This window comes from Lissotriton helveticus, chromosome 8 (genome assembly GCF_964261635.1).
Source record: "Lissotriton helveticus chromosome 8, aLisHel1.1, whole genome shotgun sequence".
Lineage (NCBI taxonomy): Eukaryota > Metazoa > Chordata > Amphibia > Caudata > Salamandridae > Lissotriton > Lissotriton helveticus.
In genome coordinates this window covers 491,654,107-491,678,805 of record NC_136069.1, presented here as the reverse complement: position 1 = coordinate 491,678,805, position 24,699 = coordinate 491,654,107, and the positions used below count along the sequence as shown (strand labels likewise).

Genomic DNA, 24,699 nt, shown 5'->3' with positions numbered 1-24,699 from the left:
AAAATACAAAATATTGCATCACCCAGAGAAACTTAACAGCTGAGAACCTGAAAACAGGATTGGGTCTTCATTGCACTTCTTTGTTTTTTTTTTACTCTTTCGGATGGTGATCTACGCCACCACAGGCCAGATTTACCAATATTTAATGCCCCCACTATGAGCAATATGCCAGTCTAGAGAGTGGGAACTATGTAAACCATTGTTCCCCACCGCAGGCTTATTTTAGAAGTCTCACCTCTTGATACAGTTGATCAACAGTTTGATTACTTCCAACAGCTCTATCTTTCATCTGAGAAACCAGTCTCTCCATCTCTGTGATTTCAAGTTTCAACAATTCAAAATCAAGGTCAGTGTGAGAAACGCCGCCCTTCTCCATTCGTTCGACTTTCATAGTTAAGTTCTGAATCTTCATTTCGTACACTTCGATTACTCTGGTAAATTCACTGATCTGAAAAAGAAGGTCAAGCCTGTAATTGTGTGAACATTAAAATGTACAGATTTGATGACCAGTAGTAATAATACTTTTATTTGATTTGTTAAAATCATAACAAAAGTGGGACTTACCACCGTAATATAAACAACATACGACAACTAGGTAATTGGATTCTGATCCATAATATATGAGGTCAAATCAGTGTATGGTGTTTGATAGAAGTGCATCGGCAGGTTCTTTGTTGAGAGGTTGAAGTTATTCACGTTATGAAGATCAGCTAGGGTGATCAATGACCAGAGTATGTGATGTCTGAATATATATGTCAATGAAGACATAATTTACAAGCTATTGCAAAGTTTGATAAAAAAAATGTAGCCCTGACTTCTACAGGTCTTCCTTCTTTCCTGACCTATCTTTGAAGTGCATTTGGGATGAGCTTGTCACTTCTCTGGAGGTATGATGAAATTTGCGCTGTGAGTGGATAAATCTCGTGAAAACTATATTAATATCTATCATTACTAAATCTTAGCTGTTGTACCCACTGCACTTATTTGGATTCAATTAGATTTTTAATTTCTGGGAAGGATAACATGAAAACTGATCGCTTCTGTTCTGAGGGTCTCTGCCAAGGTCCTCCCTTTTGCTGTTCAGTTGATGATTCTGTTACAGTCTGGTTTGCAGAATTTGTAAATAGGAATGTGCTTAAAAGGAATTATAGAGATGTAATGCTGCGAGCTTGCCAGTAGGGCTACAAAGCAAAGTATAATTATTTTCACATTTTCAATGAATATTGAAGCGTAAGTCACCTAGGTAAGAATCAATGAATTCCTGTTTCTTAAAAAGAGTGTGTGAAGTTACAAATGTTGCTTTTGAACTGTAATTAAACTGATGGCACACAGTTTTCGAAGGTTGCACAGTTGCATAACCCCGCCCAGAATCAAGAGGATTAAGCCCCCCCCCAAAAAAATTGAAAGCTACTTTTGTAGGACAAACACTTGCATGTGAATTACTTGCTATAAGCAGAGGTTTTCTTGGGTTTCTTAACCACAGACCTACTTTTAACTCAAGATTTCTCTGATGTGCCACTTTGAGAAGTGGGAGCACATAATTACATTTGTCAAGATAGATTGATAGTCATGAAAATACAATTTTATGGCTTAAACAATGATGAGTCTTTATATCCATTATTGACTTTACTTCTGCTTCCACCATAAATGGTATTTATGATTCAAGGGCCCAAGTCAAGAGCTGATTGTATACGAACCGGGAGTGGGAACTACGGCTGTGTCAAAGGGGGAATTTGTGCTCGGCCGGGCTTTGCTCCGCCGAGAGCACATCACCTTCACTTTCTACTGACCTGAGCACCGGCCGGGCTTGGCTCCGCCGGCCCGGAACCACCACTCCCAGCAGCCCCGCAGTCAGGCTCCAGGTGACGCTGCTGCCCTGCCCATCAATCCGTGCCAGGAGGCGCATAAAGTTCAGTGCTGCCCGAGGACTCTGTGCTGCTATTACAGGGGGAATTTGTGCTCGGCCGGGCTCTGCTCCGCCGAGAGCACATCACCGTCACTTTCTACTGACCTGAGCACCGGCCGGGCTAGGCTCCGCCGGCCCGGAACTACCACTCCCAGCAGCCCCGCAGTCAGGCTCCAGGTGACGCTGCTGCCCTGCCCATCAATCCGCGCCAGGAGGCGCATAAAGTTCAGTGCTGCCCGAGGACTCTGTGCTGCTATTACAGGGGGAATTTGTGCTCGGCCGGGCTTTGCTCCGCCCGAGAGCACATCACCGTCACTTTCTACTGACCTGAGCACCGGCCGGGCTTGGCTCCGCCGGCCCGGAACCACCACTCCCAGCAGCCCCGCAGTCAGGCTCCAAGTGACGCTGCTGCCCTGCCCATCAATCCGCGCCAGGAGGCGCATAAAGTTCAGTGCTGCACGAGGACTCTGTGCTGCTATTACAGGGGGAATTTGTGCTCGGCCGGGCTTTGCTCTGCCGAGAGCACATCACCGTCACTTTCTACTGACCTGAGCACCGGCCGAGCTTGGCTCCGCCGGCCCGGAACCACCACTCCCAGCAGCCCCGCAGTCAGGCTCCAGGTGACGCTGCTGCCCTGCCCATCAATCCGCGCCAGGAAGCGCATAAAGTTCAGTGCTGCCCGAGGACTCTGTGCTGCTATTACAGGGGGAATTTGTGCTCGGCCGGGCTTTGCTCCGCCGAGAGCACATCACCGTCACTTTCTACTGACCTGAGCACCGGCCGGGCTTGGCTCCGCCGGCCCGGAACCACCACTCCCAGCAGCCCCGCAGTCAGGCTCCAGGTGACGCTGCTGCCCTGCCCATCAATCCGCGCCAGGAGGCGCATAAAGTTCAGTGCTGCCCGAGGACTCTGTGCTGCTATTACAGGGGGAATTTGTGCTCGGCCGGGCTTTGCTCCGCCGAGAGCACATCACCGTCACTTTCTACTGACCTGAGCACCGGCCGGGCTTGGCTCTGCCGGCCCGGAACCACCACTCCCAGCAGCCCCGCAGTCAGGCTCCAGGTGACGCTGCTGCCCTGCCCATCAATCCGCGCCAGGAGGCGCATAAAGTTCAGTGCTGACCCTCGTCCCGCGAGGACGCGCGCGGGACGCGCCGGGCTAAGCCTGGGCAAAGGGCGGGCCCTCTGTGGCCCTCAGAGGACCCGAGAAGGACGGGACGGGCCACCCCACTTGGCTGCAACAAAGGAGGAGGTACAGAGACGTTTATTCCTTCTTATCTTTACCGCTTTGGACTGCCTACTGTTGTTATTGGAGTTCTGTCTCCCAACTACTATGTCCATCTGGGAGGAGCTAAATGCCCTGTGTGGCACAAACTATGGCCCGGATGTTTCAACTCCCCCCATAGTGGGCAGAGACACTGTCCAAATAATCTGCACTCCCCAGGATGTTCCCTTCACCCCCCAAAACTATCCCCTCCACCAAGCAATTGTGCTGTAGCCCCTCTTTATCCCCCCACAAACCAACCCTATCAATGTTGGATAAGGCTGGGACTCGAACAAATGACTCTGCATCGCCCCTCCAATTGACCCTACTGGCGCAAATAGAGCAATTGTTAAACTCCGCATTGTCACCCCTGGTTGCGAAAATCAATGACTTGGGGGACAGGTTGACCTGTATTGAAAACACTGTAAATAGGATTTATCCATTGACTGAAAATTCTGCTATACCCATTGGCTCTACTCTCAATACCAACCATGAAAAACCTAAGACCATTGCCCCTATGAAAATCCAATCTTTAGATTCCCCTCTTACTACACCCAATCCAAGTGGCAGCAATGCTACTTTTAATCCCGCACATGTCCCCAACATAGTTCAAGAAAGAAGGCACCGAATAAATCTACCCCCTGTAGCCGCCCCATACGTCACCGTTCTTTCTGGGGTCCCTCCACTCAGTCATGGCAAACGTGAATTACATCAGGACTTGCTGAATAAAGCCATTTTCTGGCTCAAAAACAACAGACCACTATCACCTGCTCTAGATGGCGGGATCCTGAGCGTTAGGAGGGTGGGGTGGCTAGGGATGTTGCCCAAAGATATTCCAGGGGACTTGATACTAATTAAATTTAAACACTGCAATATTGCCCCGTATTTACGATCTTCTCAGCCCAAAGTTGGAGATGGTCCCATCTGTATCTGGGACCTGCATGACTTTTATCCTGGACCCCGAGCACCGAATTATAATACCTGGTGAAAAGGAGTCTCTGTACATCTTGGGCAATCATTTTGATTATTTTGATTAGTTGATTTGCTAAACTTTTTTGTTTTAATTGTCGGTTTTCTTTTTATCTTGAAATGAATTGTTGAGTTATTTATGCATGTATGTATTTCTTTCTGTAGCTTTTATGGTTTTAAACTCAAAAACCGAATAAAGCTTATTGAAACGAAAAAAAAAACAAAAAAAAACCGATTCATATGTTTAGTGTTTTGATGCATTGTCATATATGAGTGATTTTTATATTGCAATATCCTAAACATACCATTGAAGCCTTTTAAATCACATATCTTTTTTATCAGTCATGAGTGTACATTAGAGCAGAATGTATCAGTTCTCTCTTAATTCAATCACTCTAAAAAGGACAGCTAAAAGGGGTATGTTTAATCAGAAAACACATTCCTTAGGCACTGTATTTTATACTAAAGCACCTTAGACCCCGTATTTTGTTCTTCCGATGCTCACAATAACCTAAGGGGAGCCTTGATCCAAGTGCCATCACCTTGATACACCAACAAACAACATGGAAGATGAGTTGTCTTGGGTAGTTACAACCTCTAAGGGTTAAGCCATAGAGTAGGATGAACATCTCACTCCAGGTCATTATGAGTACTGTTTCCAGCCCTGAACTTTTCAACTACACATCACTGTATTCAAGTTTGTTAGTCAAACCAAGGCTCCAACTCCCAGAATGCCTCGGGTGATCATATGAAAGTTCATACATGACAATTGTGTACATATATGACCTGGAAGGAGGAGATCACTCTATCATAGGGCCCTCAGATGGAGGAGACTACGACACTTCATTGACGTCACCGGTGCAGCAAGTTTGAAAAGTTTGCAACTTTCGTCTTGTAGATTTAAGAATGTATTTGGGGTAAATTCTCAACTATTTTGGAATTTACAGAGGCATTGAGTATTACTTTGGGTAAGCTGTAATATTCACAGTTTTACAGATATAGTTATGAATTTTTTTTATAGCTATTCAAAATCTTTTTTAAAGGTGGCAATTCCGCAGATGTTAATTTATGCATGTGTAATTGGTCCACCCAAATCAATATGCACAACTGACATTATTCATTTTTCTCATGTAAAGAATTAACTTCTGAAAGAGCCATCCACCTAGAAGGCGGTTTCTCCCCAAGCCCATCCTGAATATAGCCTTACCAACCATTAAAGGCCAGCTCCAGCATTAAAGGCCTGAGTCAAAGGCAAGGGCTTTTAACAAGGGAGCAGGACTTTAATGGCAGGTAGAGGCCACTATGGAGGGCTCTAGGGCCTCTAGAGGGCAGAATGTTCTAATTTGTAAAACAAAGGTCTCACGGAGCCCGAGGGGGTTGAAATCGATCAAACTCCCCTGCATATCTTGCACAGAAACTTGTGATTTCCAGAGGAATCAGAAACTCCCGGGCTGCCAGAGACTTCCCGCACCAACCTGCACGCTTTCGGGGAAAAAATAATCGGACTTTCTCTGGAGCGGCTCCAAGAATGTGGAACTCTCTCCCACCTGACATCAGGAAAATCCCTTCTCTGGTCTGCTTCAAAAAGGACGCCAAGACCTTCCTTATGAACAAATTCCTTGTTTAAACTTGCCCTCAACCACCACTATGACCCGGATCCACGTCTGTCTATTGCCTCCCTTCAGATTTCCTAGTCACCCCACCCAGAAACTTGGGATCTTGACTTGAGTAATGGTAAATGTAATCTGTAAATATGTATCTCATCTTGAGTAAATGTATATGTAATTTGTAAATATGTCTTTCTATCTCCTATGTATCCTATATCCTGCCCCCTACTATCGTTTTTTTTCTTTTACTTGGTGATTCTATGCCTTTTATACAATGCTATGTTGCCTGTTAAGGGCTCTGATACCCTTAAGGGTCAAGTTTGCGCTCTATAAAACACAGTAATAAATAAAAAAATAAATAAATAAATAATCCCCTCAGACTTTGGGAGGGCTTTGTGAAACATTGGAATTTTGATGGTCCAAGCTTCTACAGGCCATTAGTAGCAGTGAGCACTCCATTGTTTTTATTGGAGCACTCAACATTCAAACGTTTTATTATGAGTTAACTACTACCTTTCACAGAACTACATTTCTGAATTAATTAAGATTGGAAATTTCCTTGTCAAGTTCATGTTTCTGGGTGTTGAACTACTTCGGGAGGCCTCCTCAATTTGCAATGGCCACAAAGAGCAAAATTTGTCACATCCAGTAGCATACTTTATGGTCATTGAAAGTATTTACAAGTTGAAGTTCATATGTTGCCTATACAGGTTGAGACTTTATGCTTGTAATTTTTCAATATTTACCCAACTAAATTCAACTTAGGTCTGCAAAACCTTGGTGACTCGACCCTTCAAGAAATATTTAGATAGCTAGGGATCTTGACAAAATGAGGAGCTAGCACGGGAAGATGAGTCAAATATGGGGGTTAGCACTAAGTAAAGTTACGTAAAATACTGACACCAAGGGCCCCGCGGAGTGGCTTGCAATTTGCAAAGTTTAAGTGGTTACTTTTATGTTGTATTCAGGTGTTAAAGTGTCACTGACGAGGCGACCCTTTGGCAGTAGTACTGGATGTAATTTATTATCAGAACAGTCAAATAATACTGCAACAGATTGTGCTGCATTACCCTGCATAGTTTGCTTTCACCTGACACATAATTTAGTCAACTGTGCTGCATAACTTTGGCTTACTTTGCCGCATAATTCCAGCGAAAGGAACTAATAATTCATGCATCCAAGAATGCTTTTAAAACTAGATGCCCATAATTAATAGTCAACATTCTCATAAGTTAATTGTGTATCTTTTTTCCGGTTGTATATTAAATGCACAGGCACAACTGCGAAGGGCCTCCTGTTTCTTGCTTTCTCTCGTGCCTTTTTCTCGTTTTTTCTAGGCTCTCACAAACTCCTCTTACTAACGGATAATGCCACTTTCCCTCTCTTTTTTTTCTTTTTGCTGTTGTATACAGCTGGCACTCGACCCAGAGGTATTGTAGTGTTTTACATGAGGACCAGTTACATTTCACAAGGACACATTCATTTTTTGTAGGCACGGGGAGATGCAATGATTCCCCCAGAGACACAATAGTTTGAGCCGACTCCATGCCGAGACTCGAAACTGGTTCCACATTTTCCAGAGTGGGCAGCTCTGGCCCTTGCATCACATATTCTGCCAGCCTTTCTATCTCAAAATTCTACTCTACTGTGATTTTTAAAGAATACAGCCTCGAAATAACAAATGACAGCTTTGATAATTATACTGTAGTGATACCCTGGTTACAATTGAGGTCGGTGGAAAATGATGGAGAACATTTATTTTAATGACTAATGTCGTCTGTAGACAGCATACACCACCTTGTAGCATTTAAAAGATGAGGAAATATTGTGCTTTTGACGCTATTGACTATATTTCTACATAATACGTTTGGCTTTTGTGAACGAAAACATATTTTCGAGTGAAGAATAACATGGTGTTGAAACATTTTCATAATTCTTCATAAAGTCTCTGTGACATAAAATACATATTATTATAATTCATGTGTTAAAAGTACATACTTTGGCTAGTTCAGTTTCAACTCGGATTGACAGTGCCTGAGTGGTATTTTCCAATTTTTCTACTTGCATTGCTGGAAAGCTGTTATCAGGCAGATAAACGGAGCACTGGCACGTCCCATGGTTATCCATCGAGCCAGAGACATTGGTAAAACGCTGCAATACAATGTGAAATGCAAAATGAAATGAATTGTTACTAAATGTGTTGTCCATTTTACAACATTGATGACTGGAGAACATGATAACCCGATCAGCACAAAAAGTGACATAACTGGTTTCAGTCAAAATAATTTTAAAAAGCAAACGCCAGTCAATTGGACTTAATTCCCCATGACCATCTGCACAAGAGGTAACATCACTACATTTACCATTATCCATCTGCACAGGAATCAATATAATTTCCTTGTACTTATTTCAGTCAACTCCTCCTTACTTCAACCACCTCCTCATGGAGTCCCACTGTCCAGGCATCCTCAAAAAGGGGCTGGCACAGACAAGGATATTGCCTATTTAAGCCTCTTAGGGCCAAGAAGGATGTTGGACCAGAATCTCTGTTCCTATGAAACCTATTGGGTACGATATATCATCACGTGATTCTCCCTGAACCCTAATCTGCCAATTCCCAAATCACACCCAGACCAAGATGACACAAAAACACTAGCATTTTCATAGACACAGAGCCAGCCTTGTACATCCCACTAACTACCACACACTAGTGTGAGTGCTGCTAAACGCGATTGTGTGTTTTTAAAATGTACCTTGTTTTGTCCTGCTGATCTTTTTAAAACTCGCGTTGCCTATTTTGCACAGAACCTTGCACCAGGTACTTGCCCCCAGGCCTCAGGCTCGTGTGCTCCGACCCCGGTCCACCACAGCTGACGCTGCTTAAGTGGAGGGCGGACACACATGGCCTGACACTCCCCCTGGCACTCCCGACGCTAGAGCTAGGCGGCAGGTGGAGCAGTATATAGCCATCAAACAGAGAGCGCGCAGCCTAGTGTGAGTGCTGCTAAACGCGATTCTTTGTGTGTTTTTAAAATGTACCTTGTTTTGTCCTGCTGATCTTTTTAAAACTCACGTTGCCTATTTTGCACAGATCCTTGCACTAGGTACTTGCCCCCAGGCCTCAGGCTCATGTGCTCCGACCCCCGTCCACCACAGCTGACGCTGCTTGAGCGGAGGGCGGACACACATGGCCTGACACTCCCCCTGGCACGCCTGACGCTGGAGCTAGGCGGCAGGCGGAGCAGTATATAGCCGCCATGTTACAACCGCGCCGGAGGTGCGCCAGAGGTAAGCACGTCTGCGCCCGTCCGCACCAGATCGGGCCCAGGGCCTAGTAATATACCCTGCAACCGTTCGATGCCTCCACTCTACTCAAGGGATTTTCTGCTTCAATTGAGACAGCCCCCTCTGCCGTCTTGCGCCCATTCCATCTCAATAGGGGATTCACACAGTCATTGCATCCACTGTTCGTATGCACTATCTAGTCATAAGCCTTGTCAATCCACGGATCTTGATATTAGCATGGCCCTGCTGAACTGCAGGTCCCTGCCCAAACATGCTCTCGAAATAGCTTTACTCCTGGAAAATCACCAAATGGAGGTTCTGTTCTTAACTGAAACGTGGCTTTCCCCAGACTCGGGCCCAGATCTCGTTCAGGCCTTGCCCCCGGGCTTCCTCATTCAACATCTTGATTGATCGAAGGGAAAGGGAGGAGGGATAGTAATAATTTATAAATATCATCTCTCCTGCCGCCTTCACGGTAGCCCCTTATTAGACTGTGAAAACGTCAATTTTTCCTTTCAGCTGTCCCCTTGTAACTCACTCTCTGGGATCCTTATCTATCGCCCTCCTGGGCAGTTTTGCAGTTCCCTTTTGGAAACCTCGTTAGCCCTGTCCAGTACTCTTCCCAATCTGATGATCCTAGGAGATCTGAACATCCATTTTGATAGCCCAGGAGATAACCTAGCTACGGAACTGAAATTAGATCTAGCGGCCTATCAACTTCACCTGGGGAACTGCCAACCCACCCATATAGTAGGGCATCTCCTAGACCCTATATTTTCCAATCTCCCTGAGCTTAAAGTACTGGCACCCCTTCCCGTGCCCTGGACTGATCATTTCTTGATACTGTTTAGTTGGCAGATTCCCGCCACCCCTCGCCCTAGGTCGGCCCTTAGTACGCTGACCCGTCCCTGGTCGAAAATCGACCTGGAAGAATGGAGGAATATCCTTGAACTTTCTCTCCCTACATATGATTGCGACCCCGTATTAGCAGACGCTCAGTTTTCTACATGGATTGTAAGCTCATTGGACATAGTCCTCCCTAAAAAACCTGCCCTCAAACTACGGAGAAAGGCCCCCTCCCCCTGGTTTACTAAGGAACTTCGCCTCCAAAAAAGCAGAAAGGGCATGGAGGAAAGAATTTGATCCCCCCAAAAAACAAGACTATAAACATATGATTCTAAATTATAAAAAGGCATTAAAATCTTCGCAGGCTACCTTCTTTGAAGAAAAAATTAGATCATCTTCTAATTCATCCAGGGAAACCTATCACATCATGAAAAAACTTCTTTAAAACCCGGATCCTCCTCTCTCCTTGGACCCTTCTAATCATCGCTGTAATGAGCTAGCGGAGTTCTTTGATCTGAAAATTCAAAATATTTTGAGGCTTCTTCCTCCATGTAAATCGGTCGATCCGGTTGAAATGCCTTCGTTAGTATCTCAGCATTTTGCTCATAGCTTAGAAACATTCTCTCCTATTACAGAAGATACACTTCTTCTTATTCTCCAATCAATTATAAGCGGATCCCCGCGGGATCCAGCTCCGATTAACATCCTAAAGCTAGTTGCACCTACAATCCTCGCCTCAATGGCCAGACTGATCAACATCTCTCTCCTACAGGGCATTGTCCCTCCGAACTGGAAGAGAGCCATAGGAAAAGCTCTTTCCAAAAAAGTAATCTTGATTCCTCGGAGTTGAGCAACTATCGGCCCATCTCCCTACTTCCAGGTATCAGCAAGGTGGCTGAAAAATACGTTAATCGTCAGCTATCTGCCTTCCTTGAGTCAGGAGACTTACTCCAGCCTTCGCAGACAGGATTCCGCCTGGGTCAGGGCACAGAAACTGCCATTATTGCGGTGGTAGAAGAAGCTCGAAAGATCCTAGATTCAGGGGGATCAGTGGCAGTGATCCTCCTGGATCTGAGTGCAGCCTTTGACACCGTGAACCATTCTACCCTGATCCACCGGCTCAAGGGTTTGGGAGTTACAGGGCTTGCCTTGTCCTGGCTGAAATCCTTCCTTCACAGCCGCTCCTTCCAGGTGGCTGAGGGCAGCTCCCTTTCCAATGTGACACCTGTACACTGTGGCGTCCCTCAAGGCTCATCTTTGAGCCCTACGCTTTTTAATGTGTACATGTCTCCTCTTGAAAAAATCGTTACTCCACATGGTGTCAGACTTTTGACGTTCGCTGACGACACCCAGCTCATTGTATCATTGAGCCGGCTGGATCGTCCCCCTTCGGACCTCTATGCCTGTCTTAAGGATATAACTAGTTCGGTGGATAATTCCCATCTCAAGTTAACAGTGACAAAACTGAGATTTTGGTCATGGGTAACCAATCACACTTCCACCCTGAGACCATGTGGCCGCCCTGCATGGGTCCACCACCGACCCTTAAATCTGACATCAAAAGTCTGGGTATTAAGCATGGGCGTAAAATCCGTTCCGCTCGCGGATTTTGCGGATTTTCGGCAAATTCGCAATCCACGAACTTGCCGAAAATTCGTAAATCCGTGCGAAGCGGATTTTTTGCTTGGTCGCACTTGCCAACTAGAATACTATACAATTTTGGGGAGTAAACACTTGCGAACACGTAGATGCGGCAATCCGCAACATTTGTGAGAGTTCGCGGATTTTGTGGATTGCGAATCCGTAAATACGCAATTTAGCGGATTGCCAATTCGCAAAATCCGCCCATGCTTACTGGGTATCTGGTTGGACCAAGATCTCACATTCAATACGCAAGCCAGGAAAACCGCGGGGACCTGCTATGGCCTCCTCCGCACTTCCCGGAAAATTCTACCACTGCTTCCCCCTCAGTCCAGAAAGCTTCTAATACAGGGCCTTATACTGTCCAGGTTGGATTATGGCAACGCCTTGTATTTCGGTGCCCCCAAGAAAGTAACTGCCAAGCTACAAGTTGTCCAAAATACAGCTGCCAGGCTCCTCACGGGCACCAAGAACCGCTGCTCAGCGAAACCCGCTCTCACCCTACTCCATTGGCTACCTTTTCAGGAAAGAGTGCATTTTAAGTCTCTATGCACTACTCATAACATTTTCCATGGCAAAGCCCCCCCCGTCCTGAAAGATCTTATTCTACCCCACAAAACCAACCGACCCCTTTGGTCTACGCATCCTCACCTAGCTTCCATGCCCAGGATCAAGAAAGCCCGATCGGCGGGTCATCTTTTCTCTTATAATGCTTCCAAACTGTGGAACTCCCTACCACTTGCCATTCGTGTCCAGCCCAACTTTCTTTCTTTCCGAAAACAGTTGAAAACTTGGTTATTCCCTTACAAATTCCTTTTTTCCTTCTGTTAGTTCACTCACCAGCACTGGGACGCTCACGGGCAGCCATGCGCTGTATACGTCCTATTTCATTTCATTTCATTCATTTCCTATTTCATTTCACTTGTAAACCTCAGAATACACATTCTGCTAATGCTCATTAATGCTCATTCTAAGGAACTCCATGCACCAGCAAAAATTGCAGACCTCATCACCTATCACAAGTTTGATGCCCTCTTCATCATAGAAATATAGCTCATCCCCACATCTTCACACATCCCAGACATCCTTTTTCCCTCAGTCTACTGCATCCATTGTGTTGACCATGCACATAAGAAGGGATGATGTCTCGCTATCATTCATAAGTCCTCCTATTTCTGAACCCTAGACATACAAGTGACAGTCAACTTCACAGACCAATTGATATGCGACTTCCCACTCTCTGAAACACAGACTGCCTGCCACCTTCTATTTTGTCTGCAAGCTTCTGGGCAGAAGAAGGGTTTCATTGAGAAATGTTTCGATCTCCTCTTTACCTCATTCATCCAACACACCCAGATTATCTTGGATGACATCAACTTCTCATACAACAAAAGCTCAGAAAAATGAGACAACCTCCTCAACCTCATCGACACACAAAGTGTTACAGTACGTCACCCAGCCAATTCACTCCAACTGCCACATCCCCAACCTCCTCCTTTCACCACCATCAACAATCTATTGGAATCCACCCATACCCATATCCCTAGAGTGAACCTACAACCTTGTCATCCATATCTCACTGCTCAGCAACCTACAAACTGGAGTCAACCCAAAGAAGAAGACCAAACCTTCAGATCCTTCAAAGATTTTTCCATAAGCAACCTAGCATAAACTGACCTTTCACCATGGAAACCATGCATCTGAAGACAAAACCCTTTTGAAAAATGTCATTGTTTTTTGGGAAAACTATTTGAACATCCACACTCAAACAAAAACATGCAAGTGCAAGTCAAAACCTTCAGCACCATATTACTGTAAAGAACTTTCTGTCAATAAACACTCGCTCCATGGACAGGAAAGAAAATGGAAAAAAGACAGTAATCCTCAAGATCTCATGATATTGAAGTCCCTCCATGCCAAACGAACATCAACCAAAGTAAAGTTCTATATCAACACTATCAATGTAAAGACCAAGAGAAGGAGAACACTTTTTAAAACAATCAAACACTGCCTCGTCCCCCTGCCTTATTTAACTATCTTACGCTCCACAAAAAATTGAAATGCAATCAGCCTCTTTTCAGAAATAAAATTAAGACTGTTGAGCAGCATATCTATAATACCAAGCCTGCTTGCCCTCTTACACTCACCTCTTCTTGTGGAATCGCACAGTTGTTATCCTTTCAAGTCCTATCTCTCACAGTTCTCACCAGCATACTTTCCTTTCTCCAAGCTACTTCTGATGAAGATGATGCTTACCCGCTTCCTTCATAAACACTCTCTCCTGAAAAGTTCTCTTATCCCTACTCACCATTGCCTGCACCTCCAACACTAATCATCTTCCCAGACACCCTCAAGGTGGAAACAATCCTCCCACTGCTAAGGAATTCTACATTAGACTCTGATGACCTACACAACTACTGGCCCCTCACACATCTACCCTTCATTGGCAAATCTACTAAAAAGTTTTATGCACTCAACTCCAAAATCATATCAGTGCTAACCATCTTGTGCATGATGACCAATCTGGCTTCAGCTGACCTTGCTTGTAACTACAACAGCTGCCAAAAAAACCTAAGGCAATAGTATCACTTTAATAAACGGTGACACTTCTAAGTCATAGAACAAGAGTTAGGCATGTACGTAGGTACATGGAAACGTAACATTTGAAAAATAAAAGATGAAAACACAATGGTGCAAATTCACATACATCTTTAGAAAAGTCAAAAAGTCAGAGGTCTCCTGCTGACTTTAGAGTAGATTTCTAACTGTTATGGGCTTCACAAAAACTCTTAGAAGTATTTGTGGAAATATATACAAATAGTACAGTTAATGAGTACTCTTTTTGCCTCACACTTACACCTGCAGAGCAAAAGATTAATTACTGATTATGAAAAGTGTAGTAGAGCTGCTACTTCAAGAATGTGAATTACAAATGAAAGTTTTCACATCAAAGCAAATATTTAGTTCAAGAGTATTATAAAATGCAAAATATTTAACCTTAAAAACTCACTTGAGCTTTTTATTACACTTCGATGTGTGCTATAATTTATAGGTTGCATATGGTGGAAGCTTAGAGTTGCTGGTCAGAAGTACCCTAAGGATTGAAAACTGGGACAGCGATGAAGTTTGGATTCATGATAGTAGGAAAGGGGCCATCTTGTGCACCTTGAGTCAAGAGTAGCTGTAGCTGCCGGGAGAGTCTCATTAGCCAATGTAACTTAAATCTGTGTTCCAGAGTGTAAGTAGGCATTCAAATGCCTAGGACTAAAATACTTTGCGTAATGACATTCACAGCACTTCCTTTTATATAAAAAACATTTTCTATGCAAGTTAAAGAATCACACAACACAAATGAGAGTTGATAGTAGAACTACAAATAATTTACTACTGGTAAAGATGAAGCAAATTTGATTGTGTCCAATATAGTTCTGAACACGATTCCAGAACATCTAAAAGTAATGCTGATACATCTTTACACATACTTTTGTCCAGCAACATCAATGTGTTTTTTTAATTGATAAAGATTTACTTTACGGAAATGTGGACTATGTATTAGAAAATTAATTAATACTTTTCTAAACATTCCGTGACCCAGAATGTTGTTTTGGAATTATTTGCTTACAACCATTAATCTTAAAACTGTAACTTTTTTCCTCTTATACTCTGATTGGGACACTTGTCATGGCCAGTACTACACTTCTCACGTTCACTAGAAGCAAATACTTATCAAAATAGTTACCTTCGACGGAGGCTCTGGTAAAAGTACTGTGTTAGAGCTGCCTAGAGTTGTATGGGCCTGAAAGAAAGGAACATATAACTTGGTAAATCTGATTGAATACTATTTGTATTGCTAGAATACAAATTCACCAGTAAATCATCCCACATTAGTACATGTACTCACAACAAGCACTATCTAAATAAGAATGTCATGCTGAGTTCATTGACATGGACCATACATCTAACCCATTATAACTACACATTAACACAGACTCATATTAATATTCTGTAAAGATATTTTAGCTCTCTATTCAAACTTGTCTGCATATTTCAAAGGAAGTTTATGTCCAGTCATTGTGCGATGCACCACGTCTTAATTTCTTTGTGTGGTGAGAACACTGCTTCATGGTAGAGCTGAGTAAATTGTGAAAACAGGTGAGTGTGGGAAAATTACTACTGCCATATCTTTGGTAATCTAATGCCCTCTGCACACTTGCCATCCTTCTCTTGATTATGAGTCTATCCCACACTCCACAAATAAGTTCAGTGCCATCAGCCTCTTTTCAGAAAAAAATAGATGTTGATCAGCACATCTATAACACCAAGACTACTTGTCCTCTTACACCCACTTTTTCATGTGGAATCCCACAATTGTCATCCTTCCAAGTCCTGTCTCTCACAGTTCGGGTCAACATATCTTTCTTTCTCAAAGCTACTTCTGATGCAGATGATGCTTACCCTCTTTCTTCATCAATGTTCTCTCCTAAGAAGCTCACTTATCCCTACTCTCCATTGCCAGCACCTCCATCACTCATCTTCCCAGACACTCTCAAGTCAGGAACAATCCTCCCACTCCTAAAGACTTTTACATTAAGCCTGATGACCTACACAACTACAGGCCCCTCACACATCTACTCTTCATTGGCAAAACTACTAAAAAAGCTTTATGCACTCAACTCCAAAATCACATCAGTGCTAACCATCTTGTGCAGGATGACCAATATGGCTTCAGCTGACCTTGCTTGTAACTGCAACTTCTGCCAAGAAACCATAGGCAATAGTATCACTTAGTTAACTGTGACACTTCTAACTCATAGAACAAGTGCTAGGCATGTAAGTATGTGCATGGAAAAGTAAATTCCGAAATTATTTTTTTATGTTGTTTGGAACAATAACGGATAAAAACCCAATGGTGCCAATTCACATACATCTTTTGAAATGTCAAAAAACCATAGGTCTCCTGCTGACTTTCAAGGAGATTTTTAACTGTTGTGGGCTTCACAAAAACTCTTAGAGGTACTTGTAGAAATATATACAGATTCAACTGCTAATAAGTGTTCCTTTTGCCCTACACTTCCACCTGCACAGCAAAAAAGGAACAGGTAAATGTATGCTGAAAAGGAGCATCAGCGCATTTAACAGCACTGTTTGAAAATGATAGATAAATATACTACATTTGGAGATCTTATTCAATGATCAACCTGTTTGCCTATCTGCTTTTAAGTAATGCACCAAAGCTGCTACAGGCACCCTTTTTGAAATATTTCCCTTGCCACCTTTCAATGTGTCATGGCTTTTAATTCCCATTAATGGCAATGCCTTGATACGGGACATTTTTCCTTCCAGTTGATCCTATATAAGTAGTCAGTGACAACAGAACAAATCTCAACATAAGTGGTCGCATAACTCAATTCTACGCAGAGCACGCAAACATTTGATAAAATTGAATATGTTATTTCTTTATGCCTTGTAAGTAGAGTGGATAAGATTAATGTACCAGGAAGTGAGCATGTTAGATAAATGCCTTTGTGTGATTGTGCTGAAGGATGGGACTGTTCATTGCAGGGCCACGAAGCTGGAAACATGCAAGATTTGCAAGTTGTCAACTGACAACATACATGATTCCAATTGACCTATCTAGGACACATTTGTAGCATATTTAAAAGATAAGGTCACAGTGATTATCAACAATCTGACAATTATCAGATACCCATAACCTTAATTACCGAATGCTTCCAGTCAGTAACCACTTAATGTATGTAATTTATCATAGGTGGGTCAAGTGTAGTTTCCCAGTATATTATGCATAATATCATAGCTCACTGATAAAAAATTGACTGCCAACTTATAATTTCTGGCAAATTAGAGGACATTCTCAAGTTCAATGAAGTACCCACAACTTTTCCAAACAAAGACATTTACCAACTCTCATCTGACTTAGAAAGAAACAACCTGAAGAGTTGATGAACCAGCAATTCAGTGAGTCCAGTCATTTGGCATGTGGTGCAGAGTCCTCTTTCCTTTATTTATTTATTTATTTATTTATAAATTTGTAAAGCGCCTGGTGACCCGGAGGCATCCCCGCGCTGTAGAAGTGCGATATCCAAAAGGAGGGGGGGGACAGGACGATTATTTGGGGAATAAGAAAGTCTTCAGTTTTTTTCGGAAGATGGCGTGTGAGGGTTCCAGTCGCAAGTGGCGAGGCAATGCGTTCCACCCTGACGAGGCTTTGATCGAGAAGCGGCGGCCGCCGGTACGAGCCTTCTTAAATTTAGGGACGATGGCTAGATGTTCGTCATCCGAGCGCAGTGACCTTGGAGCTTTGTAGGGGGTGACAAGGTCTTTCAGGGCGGCCGGGCCGGCGCCATTAATGAGTTTATGACTGGTGCACATTGCTTTAAAATCAATTCGCTGGCGGACAGGTAGCCAGTGAAGGGCCTTAAGGGCTGGTTTGGCAGAGGCTCTAGGGGGGAGGTCCATTATGAGCCTAGCCGCCGCGTTTTGTGCCCGTTGGAGTTTGGCTAAGGTGAACTCTGGTGCACCAAGGTAGATGGCATTGCTATAATCAAGTCTGGCTAGGATGAGCCCTTGAACCAGCAACTTCCTGGAGAGCGGGGGGAGGAGGGGGAGGATCTTGCGGGTAGACCGCAAGAGGCCAAAGCATATTCCAGCGGTCTTGGTCGCCTGGGTTTTCATGGTAAGGCTTGGTTCGAGCCAGACGCCTAGCGTTTTGACTTCAGTCTTAGGAGTGGGAATCTCGCCAAAGGTATCCGGCCACACCACGGCGGGGATTGAAGACCATTTGTTACCCAGGAGCATAATTTCGGTCTTAGCACCGTTCAATTTTAGGGAGGATTCGCACATCCAGGCATAAATGTCCTGGAGACAGTTCCGCAGGCTGTCTGGATGTTTGTCCAGCTGGGAAAGGGAGACGACCAATTGGGTGTCATCAGCGTAGTTGACAACCTTGATCCCATGGGGGGTCACAACATCCTCCAGGGGGGGGGGCCATGTAAACATTAAACAGGGTGGGACTAAGCGAGGACCCCTGCGGAACACCGCATGTGAGTGGAAGGGGGTCTGAGCGAGAGTTGCCGTCCCACACCTGAAAAGTACGGCCTGATAGAAAGGAGTTAATCCAGGCGTGTGCAGAACCCACAATTCCTGCCCCGGCCAGGCGATGGAGAAGGACACGATGGTCCACCGTATCAAAGGCGGCACTGAGGTCCAGGAGGATCACCGCCACTGATCCTCCTGAATCCAGAATGCGCCTTGATTCCTCGATGACGGAGAGGAGGGCTGTGTCCGTGCCCTGGCCGGGCCGGAAGCCGGTTTGAGATGGGCGCAGGATTTTGTTGGTCTCAAGGAATTGGGAGAGTTGGGAATTAACTAGTTTCTCTGCCATCTTGCTGATGCATGGAAGGAGTGATATGGGTCTAAAGTTAGACATGTCGTCAGGATTCAGATGGGTTTTTTTTAGCAGGGCTTTGACAACCGCGTTTTTCCAGCTGGGTGGCACTGTGCCTTGGCGTAAGGAGGTGTTGATAAGATCCCTGATGGTGGTGACTATGCTGGGGGCGGCAGTTTTTAATATTCTAGCAGGGGCAGGGTCAAGAGGTGAGCCACTTTTCATTTTGGATAACGTGGAGGTGACCTCAGTGAGAGAGGTGGCTCTAAAGGAGGACAGCTGCGGGCTGTTCGTGCAGACCTCAGTATCCGGGGGGTTGTGAGGGGTAATCATGGGGAGGGAATCCAGTATTCGTGTGATTTTAGAGTCAAAGAAGGAAGCAAGGTCATTGCTTCTGTCTGGGGGGGCGTGGGAGACGCTAGGGGCCGATGGAATGTTGAGGAGTTCTTTGACGATCAGGTACGCTTCTTTTGAGGAATTGGAGGCGTTTTGGATTCTGTTGTCATAGAATCCTGCCTTTGCAAGTTTGAGAGCTGTTTTATAGCGTCTTACTGAGCTATTGTAAAGGTCTTTGTTGCTGTGTAGCCAGTCTTTTCTCCATTGCCTCTCGGCCTTTTTGCACTCTTTGCGTAGGTCCCTAAGGTCAGCATTGTACCAGGGGGCTTGGCCCTTTATCCTGTTTTTGATCTCCCGATTTTTTATGGGGATAAGTTTGTCAAGAGTGGACGATATCCAGTCTCTGACTTGGGAGTCAGCGATGGCGGGGTCCTCAGAAAGACTGGGGATCGAAGCGTCTAGGGCTGTGGACCATTCTTCCACCGAGAGTCTAGCCCACGCTCTGTCTCTGGTGAAGGTGGGGGATTTTTGGGGCCTTTTAAAAGTTCCAGGGAGATGGGTCGTGACCAAAAAATGGTCAGTCCACGGGAGGGGTTGGGACTTGATGTAAAGGAGGGAGGGAATATTGGAGAACACCGGATCGAGAAGGTGCCCTTTCAAATGAGTGGGATCAGAGTTGGCGAGAAGCAGGCCCAAGGCCGCTAGGTCGTCGATAAGGTCGGTTGCCCCCGTATCGAGGGGATCCTCGAGATGGATGTTTAAGTCACCAGTTATGATGAAGTTAGAAGAAAGGTGAGCTGTGGAGGTGACGGTTTCCAGCAGGGCAGCCGTAAAGGGGCCCGAGTGACCGGGCGGCCGATACACCAGGAGGCCTGACAGGGAGTTGGTCGAAGACAGCTGAATCGTGAAGAGACAGCTCTCTGAGTCTTGGATCGCGCAGTCTTTCGTTCGACAGGTAAAGTGGTCCCTGTAAATAATGGCCAGTCCACCTCCTCTACCTAAGGGGCGAGGTTGAGACATGATGAGGAAACCCGGGGGGAGGGCCATAACAATGTCAGCGTTGGAGTGCCCCGTAATCCAGGTTTCTGTGAGTAGTATTATGTCCAGGTTAAGGTCAACAATAAGATGGTTGATAAGCAAGGCGTGTTTAGGGAGTGATCTGCAGTTAAGAGTTGAGATTTTGAGAACAGGGGGAAGGGCCGGGGGTTTTGGAAGTGAAAGATTGCTTGGTTTGCATTTGTCGCAGCGAAGAAAGGGGACAGTAGGATCGAGTAGTACCAGGCAGGCGCTGTTTTTAGTGGGTCTAAGGCTGAGAAGCTCTCTACGAGAGTAGCTTACCTTGGAGGCGACTGGGACAGGCATAGTGTCTGGCCCACGGCCCGGTCGTGCGCGGACGGGCGCAGACGGGCTTGCCTTAGGCGCGCCTTCGGCGCGCAAACGGCGCTCCCGCTGCGCTCGTCCGCTGCGCGTCCTGTAGTTGCACATTTTAAGGGAGGGGGAGGGGGCGTGGCCTCAAAGTGGGCGTGGCCTTAAAGTGATACCATAACCTGCTTTGTATCTCAAGGATCTTAATTTTCCTGTTCAAGACCTAAATGTTTTAATAAACAAGTAGAATTCACCCATACAAGATAGGTGAAAATTGGAAATTGGTCTGGGGTTGGATGTGTTTCCTACAATGGTGGGAAGCACGTTGTATTCTTTAAATACCCCTCACACACCAAAAGGGCCCTTGGTGTCATGCTTCATCATAGGGGTCTTTGCGTCCCTCTACAGAAAGCGGTGTGCTACTATACTAACCGGTGGTTATGCGGGAGCACTGATGTAATCACTATGTGTAGTGTGTGAGGGTTGTGAGTGGTAGGGTAAGGAGTGGATGGTAAGTGAGTTTAAAAAATACCAGGCAAGTGAGCAGTAAAACGAGTTTTAATATAGCTCCATGCTGGTATTGTTAAAAATTAGTGAGGTGGAGGTTTGGTGTATTTAATGTACATAACCTCCTGCGTGTGTTGACATGTTTTGAAGCCTCAAGCTTCTTCTTCAGGACGGGTGCACAAATCCCTACCCTAGTCACATGCGACAGTCTACTACTGTCTATACATAAGGGAAATTATGTGTAGAATTAATGTATAATGTAGCCAAATGTGCCTACTATGGTCAATTGAGCTGGAACAAGTTAATCCCTTAATTGTCAATCTGTAAAAGAACACAAAAGGGACATTAAATCTGTGGAAACTCTCTGGACGTGAAGATCGTGACCTGCAAAGGTGAACTACACAGTGTCTAGAGGTAACTGTGAGCGTATCAGTGTCAGGTTAGTGCCCTGAAAAAAAGTGGACAAATACTGGACATACAGAACACTTAACATAAAACACACACTCCATACTAGTCCTTTCCAGTTGGTCGCTGTAGTACTTCCCTAGGGTTGGCAAAAAAAGAATTCTGGGATAAAAAAGTAGATAACTTGCATACTTGCTATAATGAGGCCAATGACATCATAAGCTTTCAAAAACAGTGGGGACCCCATGCTTAATTGCACTCTGCAAGGATAAATGCAAAATTCAGCGATGCAGAGGGTACTCACTTGGTTTGAGTGATGGTGATCCTGCTGAAACGGCTATGCCGTACTTACATGAGTAGCGGTACTACCTCATACAAACGTCCCTTCCACGGCTCTGTGGTGTGTGAGGAGTCGGGAGGGTTCAGTTTTTATACTCTCCTTAATTGCCTAAGAGTTCCCGCCACTCGTAAGGCATACCTGCAGTATGTGCCCCCAATCAGCCTCGGTTCCGGTGAGCCACAGACCCGGAAGTAAAAGCTGAGGTGTTGTTAGCTCGCTTCCTCAACAGACTGTGGCTGGGCTGTGAAAAAACACCTGCTTGTGCAGGCACGCCCATTAACGTACGGGTCATGCGGGCCCAGCAGACTTGAAACTAGACTGCTAACTCAAAAAATAGCCTGCGGCTTCGCTATGCGCGGTCCAAGCTGTTAGAAGTGAAGCGCCCGGCTCGGTGCGTGAAATGCGGTTTCTATTGATAATCCCCTATGCAAGCAAAGTAAAAGAGGGAAAAGAACACTGTCGGTGTTCCTTCCACTATTTTGGGGGGATAAGCATTTTTAGTTGCTTAAAGTATGGTTTATGGAAAAAAAGGGGGGATTAGCCTATTCAATGTAATTATATGAAAAGGCACCTGGGGATAGAGTCAATTAGCTAAACCCCTCAGTCTCAATGGATTTACGTGGCTGAAGGATGTATGAGGTGGATAATACATCCCGAGGGGCTAAGTGATACCTGGTGCATACATTCCACTTCACTGTACAGAAAGGGCTGGGGTATCTAATGGTTACTTTGCTTATGTGAACTGGTTCCAAGGGATATCATCATTAAGTCCGATGACATTAGTGCCTAGGCGGAACAGCCAGCGCTGTTCTTTCACTAAGTGGCCAATTTCTGATGGTAATTGCTCTATGATTGTCTACTGTAGGTCATTTACTGTGTGGGTTTCAGAAAAGTAATGTGACGCCATTTTCGTGGTGCTTTTTTTTTACATCGAACATTACTTTTATGTTCGCCGATTCGAATTTTGGCTGGTCGTGATGTCATGACAATGTACTCTAGCCCACAGGGGCAAGTGATCATGTACATGACGTTTTGGCTGTTACAGTTGGTGTACTTCCTCTGCTCCCACTCACTGCCATTCCTGCATTTCACCCATCTACTCTTTTTGGTCAGGTGGCACCTGCTGCAATTGCCACAGGGATGGTGGCCCTGGATCAGCTGTAGAGTTGGAATGTTTGTATGTGTGGCTGTGCCTATGCGTGGTTGTGTGTGGACCAGCATGTCCTTAAGGTTACGGCCTCTTTTGTGTGCGAACAAAGGTTTCTCTAAGTGTAGGTCACCACAGGTAAAGATTCTCCAATGTTTGTTCACAATCTTTGATATCTTGTTGGAATGGGTGTTAAAGTTAGTTACGCAGATGGGTCTGGCATCTGGATCTTTGGGAACTTTGTCTTCCAATAGAGCCTACCTGTTATTATTGCGTGCCCTCTTCATTGCTCTGTCTATGACGGGTGCCTGGTATTTATGGTGGGAGAGTTTAGTTTTTAGATCTGAGGCTTGTTTCTTGTAATCAGTAAGGTTGGTGCAGTTTTGCCGGAGTCAAAGAAACTGCCCACACGGAAGATTGTTGCGTAGGTGACGTGGATGAAAGCTGTCATACAGCAGCAGACTGTTTTTCGATGTCGGCTTAAAGTGTGTAGTGGTCTTCAATGATCCCCCTTCAGGGTAAATATTCAGGTCCAGGAACACTAGTTGGTCACGGGAAGCAATGCTGGTGAATTTAAGGTACGGGTTTTGCTGGTTGAGCCACTCCATGAAGTGCGCGATTGATGGAGTGTCACCCTCCCAGATGACCAGCACGTCATCAATGTTTCACTTCCAGGTCTAAATGTTGTGCCTAAAAGGGTTGTCCTGATGAAGACTTTTGCAACTCTCCAGATGATGAACATAGAGACCAGCCAGGCTGGGAGCAAACATGCTCCCCCTGCTGGTCCCATGCTTCTGTAAGTAGAGAGTATTTTCATACAGAAAAAAGTTATTCGTAAGGGCCAAGGCTATGCATTCCATTACTAGGTTCTTTGGTGTTTGGTACTCCCATGGATTAGAGAAGAGAATCTCCTCAATGATGTTGAGTGTCTCATCGTGGGGCAGGCTGGTGTACAAGCTCTCCATGGAAAGGCCCAAGAGTATCTGTCTCTCAGGGTCAAAGGTCAGATTTTGTAGCAGATGCAGTACTGCTTTTGTTTCCCTTAAGTAGGTGTCAGTCGTCTGAACCAGTAGGCGTAGGAAAGCATCCACAAATTTGGAGAAAGGCTCCAAAATTGAGCCTATACCTGAGACTATCGGTCTCCCTGGTGGATGTGCCAGGTCTTTGTGTATTTTGGGAATGGTGTAAAAATATGGGGTCCTAGGTAATTTCTGGATCAGAAATTCGGCTTCCTTATTTAACACCCAGTTGTGTGCTAGAGCTTCTTCCATCATTCCCGTGATCTGGATCCGTAAGGATTCTGTGGGTCTTCCTGTAGAACTGCGTAGTTTCTCCTGTCTCCCAGAAGTCTCCTGCATTCATTGCCATATGCTGCTGATGTCTGTATCTCTATTGCCCCACCCTTGTCGGCAGGTTTTATAGTGATCTCTTTCTTGTTTGATAGTTGTTGTATGGATTCTTTCTCCATTTTGGTGGTATTTTGAAAGGGGGTATGGCTTTCTGTAGTCATCTGTCTAGGTCTTCCATCACTGCTTTTTCAAAGGCCAGTAATTCAACCGATAGGGTGGAATCTGGTGGAGTGAAAGATGATTTCAGGCGTAAACCTGTGTCCGTTGATTCAAAGGTGGTGGTGTCTTTATCTTTAAAGAAGGTCCGTAGCTTCATAAATTCTTGCAT

The 24,699-nt window shown here is 44.9% G+C and overlaps 1 protein-coding gene across 1 annotated transcript in view; it reads right to left on the bottom strand.

The window, feature by feature from the left end:
- LOC144772817 (olfactomedin-4-like) overlaps positions 1-24,699 on the bottom strand; it is a 220,060-nt gene that overhangs the window by 52,124 nt on the left and 143,237 nt on the right. Inside the window, exons 3-5 of the mRNA XM_078657405.1 lie at positions 15,257-15,313; positions 7,744-7,896; positions 236-448 (exon numbers count right to left, since the gene is read on the bottom strand). Of these exons, the coding sequence (XP_078513531.1) occupies positions 236-448; positions 7,744-7,896; positions 15,257-15,313 (423 nt within the window). The remainder of the gene's footprint in view (positions 1-235; positions 449-7,743; positions 7,897-15,256; positions 15,314-24,699) is intronic.